General features: G+C 42.9%; 1 protein-coding gene and 1 long non-coding RNA gene across 3 annotated transcripts in view; one reads left to right on the plus strand and one right to left on the minus strand.

Annotated features, from left to right (window-relative positions):
- Positions 1–15,248, minus strand: part of LOC144376009 (uncharacterized) — a 69,309-nt gene extending 54,061 nt beyond the window's left edge. Inside the window, exons 1-2 of one of the 2 annotated variants that reach the window (XR_013435998.1) lie at positions 14,214–15,248; positions 7,305–7,575 (exon numbers count right to left, since the gene is read on the minus strand). This is a non-coding gene — a long non-coding RNA (uncharacterized LOC144376009). Of the gene's footprint in view, positions 1–7,304; positions 7,576–14,213 lie in introns of those variants that run through there. The other variant, XR_013435999.1, reaches the window with a different exon arrangement.
- Pitpnc1 (phosphatidylinositol transfer protein cytoplasmic 1) overlaps positions 1–21,073 on the plus strand; it is a 254,378-nt gene that overhangs the window by 129,890 nt on the left and 103,415 nt on the right. Inside the window, exons 3-4 of the mRNA XM_005328225.5 lie at positions 8,796–8,884; positions 9,827–9,834. Of these exons, the coding sequence (XP_005328282.1) occupies positions 8,796–8,884; positions 9,827–9,834 (97 nt within the window). The remainder of the gene's footprint in view (positions 1–8,795; positions 8,885–9,826; positions 9,835–21,073) is intronic.

The raw sequence follows: 21,073 nt of genomic DNA on the forward strand, positions 1-21,073 counted from the left end.
GCCTCAATAATTTAGTGAGGCCCTAAGCAACTAGCAAGACTCTGTCTCAAAATAAAAAATAAAAAAGGGCTGGAATGTGGCTCAGTGGCCCCGAGTTCAATCCCAGGTACCAAAAATGAAAATAAATTAGTAAATTAACATTTAATAAGTCTTTCTGTGTACTTTTCCACAGTAGTCAGGAACAAAATAAGGATCCTTGTTATCACCATTTCTGTCTCACATGTGAAAGTCCTGGTCAATGCAATAAAACAAGGAAGGAAAGCTGCGGGTGCAGCTCAGTGGTAGAGTGTTGGCTCAGCATGTACAATACCCTGGGTTTGATCCCCTAGCCCCCTCACACAAAGCAATAAAAACTTATTAAAGGAAAGTGAGAAACAGAGTTTCAATTGCAAGATATGATTGACTAACGGAAATTTCAGACATCCCAGATAGGTTAGCATCATATAGGAATGCAAGATTGCTGAGTATAAATTAATATACAAAAATCAATCGAGACCAGAAGATAGTAATGCCGGAAGAGAGATGTAGGCTCCATTTTTAGAAGACATTTTCCAACACACAAGTCATCTGAGAATGTGGTTGGTGCCTTATAGTCAATTATGCTGTTGTGGGGTTACTCCGGCATAACTGGGACACTCATAGGGTGCCTTCGCAGATTTAAACACCAGACAGGTAGTTAAACACAGTAGAGGGCTGGTTCAGTGGACAATCTGGAAGACCCTTCAGAACTCTCTATATTCAGAGCATTCAGTAGACATTATCCTGACTCTCGCTCAGCATACACAAGTAACCACAGAGGCAGAAGAAAAAAGAAGTATTTTTAGTTTCCTTTATACGTCTAAACTGGGTCCATCATTTTATAATCAAAAAGGCTTTTGACTTTTTTCAAAGAGAATAGGCATACATTTTAGGACCAGGGAGACTATGATTTAGCAATAGAGAAAGAATAATGGCAGGACTATGAATTAATAAGATGAATTCCTGTAATCATAAAACCAAAGCTATTACTTGGAAGTCACAACTCAGTGCCTCCTCAAACTAACTCCTGTCCTGCACGCAAAGTTGTTTGACTACCATGTTGGCAAGACAACACCATACTCATAATTCATTAGAGTTTTATTAAAACTTACAATGTACAATAAATCGCTCAGGTTTTATAGGGAAGCCCTTAATGAAGTAAGAACAGTCCTATCTCCTGATTGAGGTAGGGTCCAAGGATACCTGGTTCCCACATTCATGAGTCTACCTGTCCATCTTGTGAGTGTTCATAGGAGAGCAGGTCCTAAGAATGGACTGGCAGTAACTAAGATGTTCCCAGTACCCACTTAATAATTCACATTATTAAATATAGTCTCCTATGAACCTGAATTCATGAGCTGGCTAAGTGAATGGATCTATATGTGAAGTCAAATCGCATTCACAAACTGCTCTGTTACCCAAGGTTACTATTAGAGGCACTAGAAATATTCAAAGACTGTGTAATCATGACCTACTCTCCAGTTAATGTGGAAAGAAGAAAATTGCACAAAGGGGAGTTAGATTCAACAATAATTATTATCAAGCAAAGCCCAAACATCTGTGTTCTCTCTGGCTGGAGCATAAGTTACTTAAGCTGAAAAAGCAGAAATAGAGGCTGTCTTCTAAGCAGAAAGAGTATTTCATGGAATAATATTAGGGACCCACAGAATTATCTGGAGGCAAAAGAATGGGCAGGAATCCGATGGCTCCAGAGGACCGAGAGCGCCGTGATGACCTCCATCTCCAACTACAACCAGACTGCTTCCTTCTGCCACCTCTGCTGCCTCCAGCCATCACCACCACGGTTCTGTGGATGCACCCCGATTGCCCCTTTGTTCTCTCTATCCCTTGTTTCAAAATTTCAAATGTAAGCATCCTGTGGGTTTACAGACCCAGCCCTGATGACCAATAGCAGGGAAAAGAACTTCCAGACTGTTTTCCAAAGGCACTAGACCTTTTATTTATTTGTTTATTTATTTTATTATTATTTTTAATTATAGTTGGACACAATACCTTTATTTCACTTATTTATTTTTATGTGGTGCTGAGGATCGAACCCAGGGTCCTGCACGTGCGAGGCGAGTGCCCTACCACTGAGCCACAACTCCAGCCCTGGCCCTTTTCTATTTCTACTAGCAACACATGAAGGTTTCACTTTTCCCACATAGTAGGTGAAGCTGGCTATCTTGTGTCTCTTTGATCATAGCCATCCGGTTGGGTGTGACGAGGTATCTGGTGGTTGTTTGTTTGTTTTTAATTTTTATCGATGTTGATGTCCTTTATTTTATTCATTTATTTGTAAGTGGTGCTGAGAATCAATCCCAGTGCCTCACACATGCTAGGCAGGCGCTCTACCACTGGGCCATGACACCAGCCCAGTGTTTTAATTTGTAATTCTCTAATGATGAATAATGCTGAGCATCTCTTGTATATATATTGGCCATTTGCATATCTTCATTTGAGCTGTCTATTCAAATCCTTTGCCCATTTTATAAGTGTGTCAAATGTGCCTTTAAAACGACATGCATCTCACATTTCCCAGGGACTGTGGAGTTGCTCTGCCCTCCAGCATTTCCTACAGCATCTGATACTTGGCTGGGTGCACCGTACACTTTGGTGGTTGCCTAATACATTTAGTATATTAGCACTAACGCATCGTCCATTTACATGGAGACTAATACAGAAGTCCATTTGGTAGTTGTCCTTGGGTCTTTGATCCAGTTCGGTTGACCAAATAAGTGGTCTTTCTTGTCTTGTCTTCAAAACTCCTGGTTTCAGTTGACATCCAGAAAAAGGAGGCCAGGCTTGGAATAGTGATTCTAAATAAAACTGTCACCCAGAAACACATATGGGGGACTTTTCTTTTGTCACCTTTTGTTTTCACTCCATCCAAAGCATCTCTCCAGTCCCTTTCCAATGAAGCCCATGGGGGAGAAGGGATCGGAGCATGGGAGGAAAGATAGAGCCTATTTTTAGGCTTGTTTTTTAGTCATGAGTGTCATGTTCCTCACCACCACGGCTGCTGGATTATTAGGCTGTGCTGGCAGCTGCCAGTCAGGGAGCCTTGCCAGCTTCTAATGGTGATCCCAACTAATACCTCAATTGATTTGCACGGGGAGAATAGCATTCCCCCTACTCTGTGCCCTTACCTTCCACGGCAATCTCTCCTGGCCTCTGGTGATTTGGTAGCAGAAGATAAAGCTTCTAGAAGTCATGGATCCTTTTTGACAGGGCATGCAGAGCCGCCAGCTGGTCCTTTTACCTAACAGCACAGTGGTGGAACTTTGCTGCCATGGCTCTGTGCTCTCAATCCCATTTCTTCTTCCTATCCTATCAGCAGATTCTACCAACTCTGCTGAGCAAATCAATGCTATTTCCCAGATTCCCCAAAGTCAGCTTAATGCTTAGAGCTCATGTGGCTTTGGGAGAGGCCACTGCTCAGGTGGTGGAGAGAGTGTCCCAGTAAGAGGTTCTGGCCTGATAGCTTGTTTCCATGCTAACTTCCAAGAAGATTCTTAGTCAGAAGAAGATTCATAGTCCTTTCTCACTTCTGGATATATAATCTTCATTCTTTGAAAAAATACTCATGGAGTACCTTTCTAGATGCTGGGGATGCCACAATGAACAGAACAAAGGTCCTTGCCCTGGTGGGACTTGCACTGTAGGTGGGAGTAGCCAAGAGTGCACTACAGCCACAACAGAGAACATTCTAGATTTTACATTATTAATATAAACAGCATATAAGGAGATATATATGTACACACACACACACACATATGAAGGTGAGAGTGCTATGGAAGTACTAGAGTGTGTGAAGGGCTTCCTCCTTTCATACCTCTCAGTCCAAGCTATTCTGTTCTGTTACCATCTCAATACTTAAGAACACTCCAGAAGTTTTTCTGGTGCCAGGCCTCCTCTTCCTCTGCTTCTTCAAGTACTCTCACAGGAAGTTATAGAGATGGAAAGTTTGGGCCTGATTGGGATCTTAGAGGGCACCCAGCTAAGCATTTCCCACCTTGGCTCTGCCTCACCCCTGAAAGATGATGTTGACATGAGTGACTGTTTCCTGGGAGCTCCCCAGCCCGCTGACCACATTACCCTAGTGCCATTCAAGCAGAGCCTTCAAAGAATCTGCATAACACAGGCCCCCTTTCCCCAAACCTAACCCAGAGTTTAAGTTGGTGGGGTCTGTGTCCAAGTGCAAGGAACTTTGTTCCTGGGCAGTTCCTGTGGATGAAGCACAGCAGCTCAGCCTCCTGCAGGTGATAGCTGTGGTCCGGAAACTCTGCTCATCTCCTTATTGCTATGTAAACAATTACATTAAGAGCACAAGTGAAAGACCAGCCAGAACGATCATCTAGAAGAGTAAGTGAATGAATTCGAATAGCTGAAGAAGAAATTCAGAGACCTCAGAAATCACTGTTCGTACACCTGGATAAGGGCCATCGATGATTATCAAATCATTGTCAAATGTCAAATTTCACCACAAAGAAGAAATGAAAGGTCAGAATATTCCTCCTGGATCAGAGGGAAATGAGGATACAGGGTAGTGGGGTCCCATTTAAAATGAACTCCTGTCATTTGAACATAATCTCAGTGCAGGAAGAGACAAGATTTAGGTTTAGGTGTCTGTTTAGGAGAAAATCCCTGGTCCGACTTTTCTGCTGGGAATGTTTAAGTTTCAGATTGCCAGTTAAGACTGTCACAATTCTGACTCCTGTTGAGAAAATGAAATTAGATTCCATTTAGACCACGTTTAGCCTAATGATGTTCACTACCTCCTGGATCAGGTCCCAAGTGAGCATATACTGCAATGTGAGATTAGATCCGAGGGGAAACTTTGAGACACTCTAGATTGTAAACACCAGAAGCTTCTGATGGACCTTTATACTTTATTCCCAGAAGGTCTGAGAAGCAGCTAAACACCCTCAACCTGAGGCCAGTTCAGAACCCACCTCCCCCAGGCCTTCTCGTCTGGTCAGTTGTGATATAGGGAACCTTGGGACTACGTGAGAGGAGAAACAGTGGACCAGGTTCCTCAGTCTTGCTTCTGTTGAATTTGGAGCCTGATAACTATTTGTTATGGTTATCATGGGGGGAGACAAAAATACCCACTATTAAGAACCAGGACTCTAGGGTGACTAAGTGTCCCAATTTGCTTGGGACTGAGTGATCTTCTGGCACATGGGAATTTCGGGGCTGAACCCAGGAAAGTCCCAGGTAAGCCAGGATGAGTTGGCCACCTGGCTGGATTATGTTCTCTTTCATACTAAAGAAAGTAAGAAAACCAAACACTTTGAAGTCTGTCTGAGAGGCATTGACAGAGCCATCTTAGGGGAATATGAAGCAGTTGAATATCTTGTCACAGTAGCATGTGTTCAGATTCTAGAAAAGCTTTAGAATTTAAACGTCTCTAAGTCCCGAGTGTTGGAGAGGTGGCCCATTGGGAAATTTGGTCCTGGCCTGAGCATGGATTAAGGACTTGACTCAAATTTGCCGTCTTTCTAGAAGAGAGGCTTTTGTTTGACACCTGGTAGTGAGTATGAATGACAGGCTTTTTCTTAGAATTGACAGTGTACATCGTGAAAGTGACAGCAACAGTGGGAACTAATTTAATTCCATTTTCCTTTGCAGGTCCTCATAAATCACTGCTGCAGGGGAAAATAAGTTTTACTTTCTCAGACATAAATGATTCAAATAATGATGTGTTCTGCGGGAAGGGGGACGGAAAGGAGGTCTGTTAGTGGGCTTAGAAATACTGAAATAGCATTGTGTTAGTCAGCTTTTTGTCACTATAACAAATACCTGAGACAATGAACTTATAAAACGTTCAGGTTTATTTTGGCTTACAGCGTTAAAGGCTTACAGTGTTACTGCTAGTTCATGATCAGGCAGACCTATTGCTTTTAGGCCTCTGTTGGAAGTTTCATGTGACAATATGGGAAAGGGGAGCTCATGGCAGAGCAAGCTACTCACCTCATGGCCAGGAAGCAAAAGAGGAAGAGGAAATAGCCGGGGTACCCAAATCCCTTTTGAAAGACATGTCCCTAATGACCCTCCAAAATGTCCAATCACCTCCCAGTAGCACCACCCTAGGGACCAAGCCTTTAACACATGGTCCTCCGGGGACCATTTAACATACAAACTATAGCAAACATCACAGAATTTGTTGCAAACAAGTGGTCCCAACCTGCTGTACTTGACCCAGTAAATGTCTTATACCAGAAGGGTTTCCTCTCCAGACATACAAAATCCTAGCAGCCATCTTGGCTGGATACTTGTGTTTTTTAGGGCATCTCACTGGAAAAGGTGATTGACAGTAGTTTGGCCTATCCTGCATGAGTTGGTGGATGCACAGCTAAAATGAAGTTTCTAGATTCTGGAGTCATGACTGTTTGCAAATAGGAAAGGGGGGTCTCAGCGTGAATGGAAAATTGTCATTGATTTCATCTTCCTCCCAGAAAATGACTGTTACTTAGGAAAGTGGTTCTGTTGGGAGGCTTTTTAAATGCTAGAGAGAATGAATTATGGAGGGAGAAGGCACCTAGGCCCCCAGAGTGCTACACAGGAGGAGCCTAGTGCATTTGAGGAGACGTGAAGCAGAGATGGAACCTCTCTGCACAAGAGAATTGTGGGAGCAGGCTCTGGGCTTGAAAGAGACATATGCACTTCATCTAAGCTAAAAAATGGCTTGCTTACTTTGAGAAGAATCTCCAACCCTGTTTCAGTCCTTTAAAAGCCTAAAAGCATATGTGCCCAAGACTCGAATCTGCATCTCCCTACACATTCATTGGCGCATCACTCTGGGGTGTGGGTACAAACAGAAAGGACCCAGGGGAAGTCTTGCTCAAGACTCTTTCCTGCAAGCAAGCCTGTGGGATTTTCCCACTCGATGTCAACCTCAGTTGCCCTCCAAAGTCACTGATGGAATCAGTCATCAGCAAAAGCTATAAAAACCCCTGCCGGGGAGCAGCCCATCCTTTGAGAAGCAGAATATAAGGTAAACGAGCAGTTACTGTGGAGACGATTTTATGGGAGTGAGAAATTCTGCATTAGAGAAGCAAGAAGTGTCAGGTGGATTTTAAAGCAGCTTTGTTGTCTCTTGCAGCCCACCTGAGACCCAGGGCTGTGGGCTGACACTCACCCATCTGTTTCAACCCTGATCAACAGCCCAGAGTTTTGAGTTAGGTCCAGCCAACCATTGAAAAATACACATTTGTCTTTTCAAAAGCTGGGCCTGGCTACTGTCAGAAAATAAGAGAAACAATTTGAGAAGACACACAAGGTACACAGTATTTGACAGGCCCTTGTTGTCATTTAGGTTTCACATCCAAGAGGGGTTTGGGATTTGGGGCTCGACGGGTTTGATGTCCTCTCTTTCCTGGTTTTATCAGCTTGGAATTCAGAACTGCTTCTTGATGCTCTTTACTGCCAACACGCAGCCCTAAGGGGCTGAGCATCATCTCCCTAGGTCTGATCCACTGTGAGATGTTAGCATCCCAGACATTGCTGTAGGCACTGGAACAGGAAAGAAGCAGAAAAATCCTGGATATGTTGCTGTGCGGGGAGGAGGATAAAATCGTGTAGATTAGTTTAAAAACTAGATTGCCTTAGAAGTTTCTTAAATATTATAAGGATGTTTGAGGAATTCTCTGGCCCTGTGCTACACTGTAGGGCTTGCCCCTCAAGGGAAACACAACAGAAGTTAATTAGTCTTGCGTTTACAAAAAACCTTAGGACTTTGTGCCTTTTGAGGATGTGTTTTTGCAAGTGACTGTCCAGGCCCTTGCTCCAAATGAATGACTCTGTCGTTGGATTAATTTCCTGGTGCTGACACAACAAATTTCCACAAACGAAGTGGCTTAAAACAACATAAATTTATCCTCTCAGAGTTCTGGGGGCCAGAAGTCTGTAATCAAGGTGATGGAAGTGTTGGAGTGCTTGGGGACTCTGCAGGGCATCTGTTCCATGCCCTCGGCCGGTTTCTGCTGTCTGCAGCAGTCCTTGACGTCCCTCGGCCTGCAGCTGCCCCACTCTGCTTTCTGCTGCCATCTTCACATGGCCTTCCCCTCTGGGTGTCGGAGTCTCAAATTTCCTCCTTCTTTCTCCTATAAGGATTCTAGTAATTAGAGTTTGACTAACCCAATGCAAATTGATTTCATCTTGAGATCCTTAACTTAATTACATCTGCAAAGACCCTGCTTTTATATGAGATCATGGTCACAGTACGAGTTTACTGCATCATTCTGAGGGACACCATTCAACCAACTATAGCCATCAAGCGGTGATGTTTTGTTTTTCTTCATGTCTCCAAGTTTCTCGCCTCTATTGCTTTTGCCCATTTTTGAAAGGCCACTCATACAGGTTGCTGGGTTGAAGCTGGCCTCTGTTTCCCCCACTTTGGGCTTAAACATCCCCGTAGACCACTTCCTCCACAGCACCCTGAGAGACCAAGGCCGGGTTGGCTGACTTCTCCAAACGTGGCACCTCCCAGGCTTCAAACTCTCCAATCAAAGAAGCCGGGTTTACAGCCCTAGGAGCCTCCCTCCTCCAAATGAGGCTATAGCCTCCTGCCTTTATGCATTTTGAGAGAACATGAGTATGCACAGGAAATGCTCAGCCACAGATAAAAGTGCAGGGATAGGGAAGTGAAGGGCATAGAGAGAAGAGATGCTTGAGAATCCATGATTTCTCTAGCAATTTATCCAGAAAGATCAGTAACGTGGCCAGGTTCTGAACAGGCTCTAATATCTTTTTTTTTTTTTCTTTCCTCTTAGCAAACTGCCAAGTTGGGCTAGAGCTGTTGTCCCAAAAATATTTTATGTGACAGAGAAGGCTTGGAACTATTATCCCTACACAATTACAGGTAAGTCCTTAGCACAAGCAGTATGCCACATGTGGTAAATGCCAGGACACAGCGGTGGTGGAATTTCACTGAGTTAGAACCGATAATCCATACAGGGCTGGCAGGGGGGCGGGGTTCGGCTAAGCCATTCCATCTTCCTCCCGGGAGTGACTGTAATAAACAGCCATCGACAAGGGAGGTGAAGACCTAGTCCTAGTCTCTTGAGGTTTTATTATTCCTATTTCTCCCTGTGATTCATCTCTAAAGTGGTTTATTTGGGCTTGTTTGAATTACAGCCCCACCCCAATTGATTATAATTTGTGTAAAAATTTCTATTGAGTCTTTCTGCTCCCAGTGACTCCCTTTGTTATTGGAATAAAATATGAAAACCTTTTAAGATCACTTTCCTCCTAGAGAAGTGCTTATAAACTCTCTGTACTGAATACTGAACCAGAAACCATGCCCCCCCCAAAAAAAATCTAGGTTTGGTTCCTGTTCTTGAATACACCAAATTCCAAGATGCCTTTTGCACATTCTTATAACAAGCTCTTTGTACTGGTTATAAAAGCTACTTTTCCACTTAGAAGATTTCCTTTGTGGTTAATGAAATGCTTTACTAGAATTATTAGTCTTTAATTCTGCTTGTAGAATGCCAACACTTGGGTTTTTAATTAGCCACAAACCTATAGGCTAATTGAATCTTGTCTTCCTGTTCTTATCTGCCCAGCCACAACCTATTAAAATAGTTTCAGAACAGAAATGGAGACATTTGTATTTATGAAAATCTAATTTGGGGAAGGTTTCTTTACTACATTTTTAATAATTATAGTTCATTTTTAATAATTATAATTATAACTCTGTATTTGTTAGTTCTGTGGTGTATGTTACACATAAATATGGTCTAAATCATTCTTATCTTTTTTTTTTCTTTTCCCTTTTCTTCAAATGAATATCTGGAATCAGAATACACAGTAAGTATCATTAAATTTTTTAAATATCCAATGATCAGTGGAGTAATTGGAACATTCCTTGTATTTGTCTTATCAATGTGATAGTTTTTTTTAAAGGAATAATTCTGAATCAGAAATATTTAAGCAAAGACATGTTACATAGTTTATATGTAATGCAACAATTCGAACGTTCTTATTTGTTCAAGAATGTACTGGATAGTCACTTTATAATTAACTTTTGAAGTACCTGGATAGTCACTTTGTATAATTAACTTTTGCTTATAATTTTTAAATGACTTGACTGCTTTGTTGGGGATACATTCACTATCATAGAAGAATAGTTTCTAGCAACATGGTATTAAGGGATTTGAGAAATTATTGGGAGGTGGAGCTTTTATATTGGAGAACTTCAAAATGGAAAGATATATGTGTGAACAGTTACCCTCAGAGATCTGGAATGGACAGTTTCTGTGGCTTGAAAAATATCTTCCTGCCCTAAGTTTCTTGAGTCATTATATACACTAAAAGAGAGAGAGACCCCATATTATTGTGTTGTGATATTTTCAAATGGATCATTTTCCCCAGTAGTATACCATCAGGCTGTCATAACAATAAAGTGGTTAATTGAATTGTTATAAAAGGTTTTTTTTTTAAATTTCAATCCAAACAACCAAAGGAAAGACAGATGGTAAAAGAAATAGAGGGAAATGATTCATCATGCCCTTAGTATGGGCATGGTACCTGGCTCATAGTAGGTGCTCAATAAATCATATGGTCTGACAGAGTGAGTGCATGAATGAATGATAGATACACAGGTTTGGAGGACTAACAGGTGCTATGGAGTCATCTATACAAATAGTATCAAAGTTTTTCATACATTTAAATTTATTTCATCCAAAGTACTATTGGTAATTATATCCCCTTATACTTAAGTATTAAAATCTTGTCTTTTATGAAATGATAGAATATATATATAGTGGTTTTTGCCCAAATTAGGGGACTACTGCTCTAATCCCTCCTTTCTAGAGCAATTAGCAGAAGGCTTCAGTGGCCTGACATAAGGGTTGGAAAACATGTTCTGTAGAGGGTTGTATCATCAACAATTTCTGCTGAGTGGGCCATACAGTTTCTATCATAGCAGCAGCAGCCATAGACAACATGTAAACCACTTGGCATGGTCAAGCTCACCCAGGCAGTGGGCCAAGTTTGGCCCCAGGTCTAAGGCAGAGAAGGCTGTCAACACACTGTCTGTGGCCACAGGCAGCCTGATGCTTCCCTGCATCAGCACCTCCAGATCTGCTGCCTGTAGCCATTGCATAATCGTCAAGAAATAGACTTTGGAATGGGCTGAATCCTGTCTCCAGTGCCATCGGGGGCTGTGTAGATTATCTTCCTTTAAGCCCCCATTTCCTTACTTGTATGTGGGGAAATGCAATAACTATCTCATAAGGAGGATGTAAAGTTACATTACGTAATTCCTTGAAAACTTAGCCTGGTGTTCAATGCATGGTAAATATTCAACACAAGACATCCTTAAAAATGGAATCTCTACGGGAGTATAAATGGTGTTAGATTTTTGTCACTGTGACCAAAATACCTCATAAGAATGTACTATATAAAGGACTGAGGTTCAGGAAAAAGAGTGAATACATGGCTCTGGACAATGCCAAGGCAGTACTCTGGGCCAGCCTCCATTACTATAAACCTTGGTCACTTCTGAGGACTTCTGAGGGGCTTGTGGTCTTTACTTCTTTCCAACTTCTGCCCCAGAGTATTCCTGTACCTGTAATCAGACTTTCATTTATTTATATTTTTATTGTAGTACTGAGGATTGAACCCTGGGCCTCACACATGCTAGCAAGTGTTCACCACTGAGCTACATTCCCAGCCCTACTTATTTTATTTTGAGACAGGGTCTCACTAAGTTGCTGAGACTGGACTCAAACTTATGATCCTCCTGCCTCAGCCTCCCCAGTAGCTGGAATTACAGGCATGTGCCACTGGGTCCAGATAATTAGACTTTTAAAGATAAATAATTTTTAAAAAACTCCTTTTGGAGAAAGTTTGGGATCAAAACATACAAAGAGGAAGTTAGTTCCAGTTGCACCATCTCATACTCACTCTTTTCTATTGACTCAAAATATTACCTGGCCTCTTTTGTCTGCTTTCTCATTATCCTGCCCCTATTTTTACAACCTCTTTCCCAGTTCAATCATCTGTGTATTTCCGTCTGAGGTTAACTGTCATTTATTAAGTACCCGTGATATGTAGAACATCATGGCATCATTGAGGAAAGTCCTCCTGCCCCTTGGGGTCACAGTCCAGTGGGAAATAGCTGGACATTCCAGTCAAAGCCTGGGATCATCAGCAAGTCATGGGGTTTATGGGAACCAAGAGGCTACTCAGCTGGGGGCAGGCTGGCAACAGACCTGTCCACTGGGCTGGACAAGCTCCAGGCTGAGCTGCCAGCAAAGGTCCTGAATGGAGGGCAGAGGAGTAGTTCTGGGGAATCCTGCCAGACAAGCAGAGCCATGTGAAAGCAAGGCCCTGGGTTGAGGCCGAGGCTTTGGGTCTCAGGCACAGGGCTCTGGTCCCCAAGGCAGGATGCATCAGTGTTAGGTATGTCATCTAATCACGTGGTGCTGGGAGAGTTGATAAACAGAAATAAAGAATGTTGTTGGTGGGACTGCAAATCAGTATAACCACTCTGCAAAGCGGTATGGAGATTCCTCAAAACACTAGGAATGGAACCACCATGTGCCCCAGGTATCCCACTCCTCAGTTTATACCCAAAGGAGTTAAAATCAGCATGCTACAGCGACACAGCCACATGAGTATTTATAGCAGCTCAATTCACAATAGCTATGCTATGGAACCAACCCAGGTGCCCTTCAACAGATGAATAAAGTGTGGTGTATGTACACAGTGGAATATTATTCAGCCATAAAGAAGAATGACTTTATAACATTGGCCAGTATTGGATGGACCTGGAAATATCATGCTAAGTGAAATAAGCCAATCCCCAAAAGCCAAAGGTTGAATGTTCTCTCTGATATGTGGAAACTAATCCAAAATAAGGGGGAGGGAAGAATAGAAGTTCAGTGGATTAGACAACGGGGAATGGAGGGAAGGAAGGGGGATACGAAAAGGAAAGACACTAGAATGAACAATGTACACATATAAATACTCTCTCCCATGTTCATGCCGATGACAGAAATGCAGTCCCCCTTGTTGGAATGGGCTGACTGCGAAATAAAAGCTAAGAAAAATAGAACGGCAAAAGAACCATAGGATACAGAAAACATTTTTAGAAAGCGGGGGGCAGGATGGGCTGGCCAATCTTAGGGATCGAGCTTCCTTGCTGATAAAAGCAAAATGGAGCCCACACTTGCTTTATTTGTATCAGGGACATCAAAGGCAGGGATAAGGTTTTAAGGGCAGAGTCTTGCTTCACCCATCTCAGGTGCTGTGTGGGATCTCTGGCAGAGCTTGAGGGGGGAGTTCACCTGCATCAGGTGGTCAGTCCCTGTGGGGGTGCAACGGGACGTTCCCCTCATTAGGCTACCATGAGCACATAGTCCACACAGCCCATGGATGGCTCGTGACAGAATACACCACAGTGAACCTCACCACATGTACATCCACAAGACTGGATCCTAATTAGAATAAGATATATTCCAAGCGTGTACTATATTAAAATGGTTTCTACTGTCATGGATAACAAGAAGAACAAATAAAAAAAAATTTTAAAAATAGAGAGTGTTTAGCTAAATTTAAATGTCCAGATAAACAGTAAATATTTTTTTTTAGCATAAGTGTGTCCCAAATATTGCACAGGACATAGTTACACTAGAAGACTGTCGTCTTATTTTATCTGGCAACCCGATGGATAAGAGGCAGCCATGTGGCAGAACTAGTCTTAGAGACCCAAGTATAGTAATCACGCTATGAGAATCCGCCGACTCGGGAGGGAGGGCCAAGGGAAGAGAAGGGATAGGAACCGGATGAGCCAGGAAGCTGCCCTGCAGTTGGCATGCACAGTAAGTCAGATGCCCTGTGGGAACAACTGGGGGGGGGGTCTCCTGCCTCGCTTGGGATTGGTTCAGGTAGTGGATTTATCTGGCCGAGTTGGGAGAAGTTAAACCGAATCAGATGAACTCATAACTGTCAGTGTTTCGAGGAAGACCAGGGCCACATTAAGTGTCCTGGTTGAGGCACAGAGAACTGTAGAAAGGAGAGAAGTGCCATCTGGTGAAGTGTGGTAAAATTCCCTGGAGCGGGAGGCGTTTCGGTGACTTGAGGGATTAGCAAAGCCCCACTGCAGACACCTGCCACCCTTTGTCAGCTCTGGCTGATGGCAAAATACTATAGACTGGGGGCTTAAACTACGAGACACTTACTTCTCACATTTCTGGAGGCTGGGAGTTCCAGATGGAGGTGCCGGTCAATTGGTTCCTGGTGAGGGGTCTCTGCATGCTCACATGGTGAGGAGAGAAAGCAAGCTTTCGGGTTTTTTCTTCTCAGGGTACTAATCCCCTCATCCGAACCGCATTAGCTCCCCCAGGCCCATCTTCAGACACTGTCACGCTGGGGGGTCAGGTTCGTTCCGTCCCTAGCAGGCCCACTCCAGCCCAGGAGGCAGGTGCTGGATCCTGGCCACTAAAGGGCAGATCGTGGGGCTTGGAATGTCAGGTCAAGGTCTAGATCCGGTTCTCCTCAGGGACTCCACATTGTTGCTGACTAGTTTGCTTTTATTTTCCATCCCAAACAGAGGACAGCTTTTCTTTCCAACTCCCCAGGACTAGGGATCTGGATTTTTCTCTGTCTGCCCAGGTTTCTTCCTTCAGGCTTATGGAGCACATTTTGAAGCGGCGGCCCCCCGACTCAGACTCAGCTGTGTTCTCACACTGCCCACCACAGCCCGGGCTACAGAGCCCACCCTGTGCTCTGAGTCCAGGTCTGCGCCCAGGATTGATGACAGATGCTTTCAATGGCCTTCATCTTCCTTCCTGTTTTAAGTGCATTTTAATTGAGCTCTTTATCCCCCAATCCTTTAATCCTAAATTCATCTTTTTGATGTCTTTCTCAATCTCCTTATTTCCTGCTTTCCACCCAAAAGAAAAACTTCTCCAATGCCAGATTCACAAGTCGGGTCACTGTGCCCTTCCTTTCTCAGAGAGGCAGCCCCAGGGTTCTGAGAACTCTTGACCAGTGTCTGCCAGAGCGCTAGTGTGCCTGCACCTGGGATCACGAGGTCTGCATCTGACTGTCCAGCCTGTTACTTAGACCTGGTACTGCCCCCATTTGTGACAAAACCCAGGCTAGTGAACTTTGTACTTAGGGTCATCTAGGACTTTGACATTTTCCTCATTATCAAGGCAGAAAAGCTTTTTCATCACTGTGAGTGGTTGTGTGTGTGTTTAGAATTCTGTGGAAATGCCATTTGGCCAGGAAGTGGAAAAATATCTTTAACCTGATTAAGGGAAAAATCTCAATTATATAGTAAACAAAGAAGAACACAAGAACAAGTTTTCCAGAAGACTGACCATTTATAAAAACTTGCAGACTCTCCTGAAGTTTGAAAAGGCACAAAGCAAGGTGCCCAAGGAGACTAGTTGCCTTCCAAAGTAATTGCCTTTGTTTTCTACTAGAGCTTAAAAAAAAAGAAAAAGAAAATTTCTCTTGAAGATGAACATAACTCAGTGGTATCAATTTAGCCTCAGTAGTAACAAAGAAGAAAGGATTTTTTTCTCTTTTGTAGGAATTTGAAGACCTCAGTTATAGTGAGTTGATAACAGTGACCTAGAATGTATATATACATTGCTTCATGACCACTCCTCTCCATCACATTTTATCCTTTATTAAGAATCCATGGAGAGCTGGGCACGGTGGCACATGCCTGTATACTCTGCAGTTTGGGAGGCTGAGATAGGAGGATCCCAAGTTCAAAGCCAGCGTCAGCAAAAGCAAGCCGCTGAGCAACTCAGTGAGACCCTGTCTCTAAATAAAATACAAAGTAGGGCTGGGGATGTTGGTCAGTGGTTCAATGGTTGAGTGCCCCTGAGTTCAATCCCCAGTATCCACCCAAAAAAAAAAAAAAAAAAAAATCCATGGAAGCCAGATGCAGTGGAGCATGCCTATAATCCCAGCAGTTTAGCAGTCTGAGGCAAGAGGATTGTGAGTTCAAAGCCAGTCTCAGCAACTTAGGAAGGCCCTAAGCAACTCAGCGAGACCCTGTCTCTAAATAAAATATTTTTTAAAAAGGGGCTAAGGATGTGGCTCAGTGGTAAACCATCCCTAGGTTCAAACTCTAATACCAAAAAGGGGAAAAAAAAAAAAAAAAGAATCCACGGAAGAGGCAAGGACAAACAGGATACACCTTCCCATTAGTAAAAATGGTGACCGTTCCACAGGGAGAGGAGGCCATGAGGAAGAGTCCACTGTTACCCAACATTTTCATTATTTAGACAACACAAGTAGGAAAAGAAGATTGTAAGAACGCAGGGAGGACGAAATGACTATGAGAGCCTCAAACAGCATTACGCTGCCGTGAGAGATGGTCTTGTTGAGGGCTGGTTTAGACAAGCCTGGGGAAGAGGGCAAAAGCTGTTCACAGCTGAGAACCTGTCATCGGTCACCCAGTGTAAACTCAGGTTATCTTCCCAGGAGCGGCAGTAGGAAGATTGGAGTATTTTTCTGGAAGCAGTGAACTGTCTTGGGTGGGAATTTCACTTACAGTCCGGGCCTCGTGAGCTTCCCCAGTAACCCAAAGAGATACAGACTGATGACCTCCGTTCTTCGGCCCTCTCTCTCTCCCTTCTTAAACCTCCTCTCCCTGACCTTCCAACCAAAGAGTAGTTGTAGCTTCTAAACTGTATTAACTAGGAAATCAGTGATAAGTCCAGGGAGGAATACATTTATTTATCATCCCAGGCTGATTAGAGAACCATCTGGCCATCTCCAAGTGTCCCTTCTGTGGGGCATGGAGATACAAGTTAGCTGATTAGGAAATAACTTGTATCTACGTCACAACTAGCTCTAATATCCAATTTTGTACTTGATTTTTGGGACAAGGGAAAGTTTCATTTCCTTAGGAACAGGGCCATATAAGCAGGGACATGTTAGGGAACAGCGCTGCAGTTGAGGGCACTGAAGAGGACCCTCATGGAGAAGATGATAGAGCATTTGGATGGAATAAGCTAGAACCATTTATAACTACCATTTATGGTGGCACACAGCCAAATAAGTAAGGGAAGGGACATACAGAGTCAACAGATTTTATTCTTCCAGGGCTCCTCCAAGCCTTTACTAGCTAAAGTGCACTCTGGATCTCCAAAGGGAACTGTGGTATGCAATATTTCCCACATGTATGTATTTATTTATTTATTTAGTTAGTTATAGGTAGACACAATATCTTTATTTCATTTTTATGCAGTGCTGAGGATTGAACCCAGCGCCTTACACGTGGCAGCCAAGCACTCTACCACTGAGCCACAGCCACAGCCCCTCCCACACTTATTTATCCATGAATTTTGAATAAACATGCATAGATTTTGCAAAATCAGCCTTTTAAAATGTACGGGAGTTCCAGAAACTTCCCTTAGGACCAGGGCCCACTAAAGAAGCCAATAGACCAATTCTATTTCAGTAAATATTATCCTTTTTAAAATCTTATTTATATGTTACCTGAAGGTTATTATTATTCAAACAACAAAGTTTTTTGAAGAATGCCAACAGTAATGAAAATGTTTTGTTGTTTTAGAATCAGGTGACACAGAACACGTTAAGTTCCTTTTCAAGCAAAGTCACTTCTGTTAAGGCGCACAGCAAAGGCAGCAGGACACTAGGATACAGGGAGTTGATGCATTCAGTGATGTTTCTGTGTTAGTCAGTGTTCTGTCACTATAACAAATTACCTGGGGTGATGAGCTTTTTAAGAGAAGAGGTTTATTTTGGCTCACTAGGTTGGAGGTTTCAGTCCGTGATGATTGGCCCTGTCACTAGACGTGTGGTGAGATAGCACATCATGGCTGGAGTGCACGGGGGCTGAGCAAAACTGCTAACCTGATGACTGCGATGTAAAAGAGGAAGGAAGAGACCTGGAGCCCACTCTCTCTCCTTTGTGGGCACTCCACCCTCCAGTGACCTAAGGTCTTCTCATGAGGCCTCCCCAAAAGGCCACCTACCTCCCAAAAGCCCCACTTTGGGGACCAATCCTTTTAACATGTGAACCTGAAAAGCAGCTTATTCACAGATGTGCCAGGGCCCTTCTGTGGACCTGGAGCTTGTCTCCACAAATGAACACCTGGTGAACCGGAGTTTGGGACAGACAGTTTGTGTGCTCAGGTGACCCCACTTTCATTCTGCTGGCTGTTCCCAAGGACTTCTTTGTTCTTCAGAGAAAATTAATCCAGCCATTTTGAGGGGAGAGAATAGAAAATATGCTTCTTTAACGTAACATTGCAAGATTGTCACTCAGCATTACTTTGCATAGAAAAGAAAAGTATTTTTGTAGGGATGTTCAATAGAAGATTGTCCTAGGAGATCTCCTTTTCTTTGTTGTTTTATTTTCTACTTGGTCTACTAGAAAATATGATTTCTTTTCCACAGTTTACCAATATCTGTGGAGTTATATTCAATTCAAGTTGGTGAGAATGACACAAGTGGAATGATTTTGCAGGGAAGATTTCTTTCTGTAAAAATAAAATATATACCCAGTGCCAGGGCACACGCCTGTAATCCCAGCAACTGGGGAGGCTGAGGTAGGAGGACTGCAAGTTCAAAGCCAGCTTCAGCAACTTAGCAAGACCCTGTCTCAGAGTAAAAAATAAAAAGGGCTGGGGAAGTGGTTAAGCATCTGGGTTCAATCTCTGGTACCAATAAAATAAGATACAAATGACTGTGGACAAACTCTAAAATAGAGCATTTCAGTGATTAAATAAAGCAAATGTAAAATTACCCTCCCCCTATCTATTAGGCTTTGTAATCATTAAGATACTCTGAATTTCTATCCAGATAAGTGTTGCTGAAACATTCTAACCATGTTTTCACTTCTGATTTTATGGATATTTTAATAACAACAAATTTATCCAGCTGATTAAAAGGGATGGATTCTTGGGCTGGGTTTGTGGCTCAGTGGTAGAGCACTGGGTTTGAAGTACTGGGTTCAATCCTCAGCACCACATTAAAAAAATAAATAAAGCTTTAAAAAAAAAAAAAAAGGAGGGAGGTGATTCTTGCAGGTTTTAGCTGAGAAGGCTTGCCATCTGAAAATTTCCTACCTGGCCATATGCCGGCCTCCATCTGGAGAGTCCCACCTACTCATTCCCATCCTGTTATTTATGTGCAGTTCAGTTGCATTTGATGTGGTCAGCCTGTCTCTCTACATCTTTGCCTTGCATAATTGAGCTCAACCATCAGTATTCACAAGCATCCTCTGTTTATTTCTGCTTCGATGAGTCCAGCCTTCAATTGTAGGAAACTTCATTTTGTGTCCCTGCTCAGTTTTCCTAGAAGTGCCAATAGCAGACCTTCATCCATTCAGAAAAGATGCTTTCATTCACATATTCAGCTCCGTCTCCCTCCCAGCCTTGCTTCTCCAGCGAGTTGCTGTTGACTCAGCATGTCAGAGGACAGGACGAGGCTCCATCAATGACTGAACTAATGAATGAACAGAAGCCTCCGTGTGAGGCGCCGGGAGGCCGAGATGCATCTCCTTGCTGTGGGCTGAGAGGCAAGCAGCTGTTTTCCGGCTGTTTTAATGCTCTGCCTGCCACACACTCCCTTCCTCTCATCCTCCTCCACTTCTCCTTCAGATCCCACTATTCTTCTTGGCCACCGTCTTCTTCCTATACAGCATATATTTGGGGAGTGACTCTGATTCATCCTCATCTCCCTTATTTACATTTAATTGCTTGCCTCTCTCTCCTTCTCTTTGCTTTAAAATTCTTATACTTTTTTTTTCCTCTTCTTGCTTCCTCTCCTCAATTTCTGAAACTGCCTTCTTTGCAATTTTTTTCCCAACTAGCCTGCCACCCGTCCTATCTATGGATAAAATCACACATAGCCCAGAACAGCAAAAGGACTCAAGAAGTTACCCCCTTATTTCCTTTTCATCCTTGCCTGAATAAAGACTGAGATTCTGAGCAGATGGACATTAGGCAGGCATACCTTCTTGAAATTGATGTGTGTATTAAAGATCTTCCATGCACACAACAGTTTTAAATTTTGCCTTCTAAATATGGGCAAAATTTCTGTCAATGTGGAAGCATAAAAATTTCCCAATTAAGATGAAGAAAGTAGAAAGCTACTTTCACATTTAGATACCAGCCTCGCACGATGGCACATACTTGTAATCCCAGCTATTGAGGAGACTGAGGCAAGAGGATCACAAGTTCAAAACCTATCTGGGCAACTTAGCAGGACCCTCAGCAACTTAATGAAATCCTGTCTCAAAATAAGATAAAAATGGTTGGGGATGTAGTTCTGTAATAGAGCATCTCTGGGTTCAATCTTCAGTACTCTGTCCACCTACTTCCCACCCCCAAAAGAGTGAGATACAAGAAAACAAAACCAAAATAGATCTGTATACAAACTATCTCTTCACACTCATTCATTACCACTGTCTCCTATTTTACAAGCAACAATGGCCTTTCTCACTTACTTTTTAGTAGCTCTACCTCCAGCATTCAAAAACCCTAAACTCTGTGTACTTGATCTTACTAGCTTTGTGGAACATTCTAGATGTGAGTCCTCTGTTGATAAAAGGTAGAAACATTTGCACATCCAATTGTAGTAGTGTTCCATCTCAAGTTGAAATTCCCCATAGGGCCTTAGAGTTCATTTAATGTGATAATGTAGAATAGAATACCAGAAAGCGAGGTCATCTTCGGGAGAACTCCACTAGACAGAAGGTAGAGTCTGTGTGGACTTTCCTGTTCACTGACAGCACCATGTGCCACATGCTGACAGGATAAGATGGCAAGAGAAAAACGTGTGCAGTTCCTATAAAAGTTAGAAGGAGCACCTGGTGTGGTGGCGCACACATGCCTGTAGTCCCAGCTGCTTAGGAGCTGAGGCAGGAGGATCGCTGCAGCTCAGTAATTTGAAACCAGCCCAGACAACATAGTGAGACCGTGGAAGGAACGAAAGCTAAAAGTTAACGATCTTTTAAAAGTTTATAAGTACTTCATCAACCCCAAACCAGCTTCTCCAATATTCCCTTTAACTTTCTGGATTCCAAACCATCTTGTAAAGTGCT

This window comes from Ictidomys tridecemlineatus, chromosome 3 (genome assembly GCF_052094955.1).
Source record: "Ictidomys tridecemlineatus isolate mIctTri1 chromosome 3, mIctTri1.hap1, whole genome shotgun sequence".
In the NCBI taxonomy this organism is placed as follows: Eukaryota; Metazoa; Chordata; class Mammalia; order Rodentia; family Sciuridae; genus Ictidomys; species Ictidomys tridecemlineatus.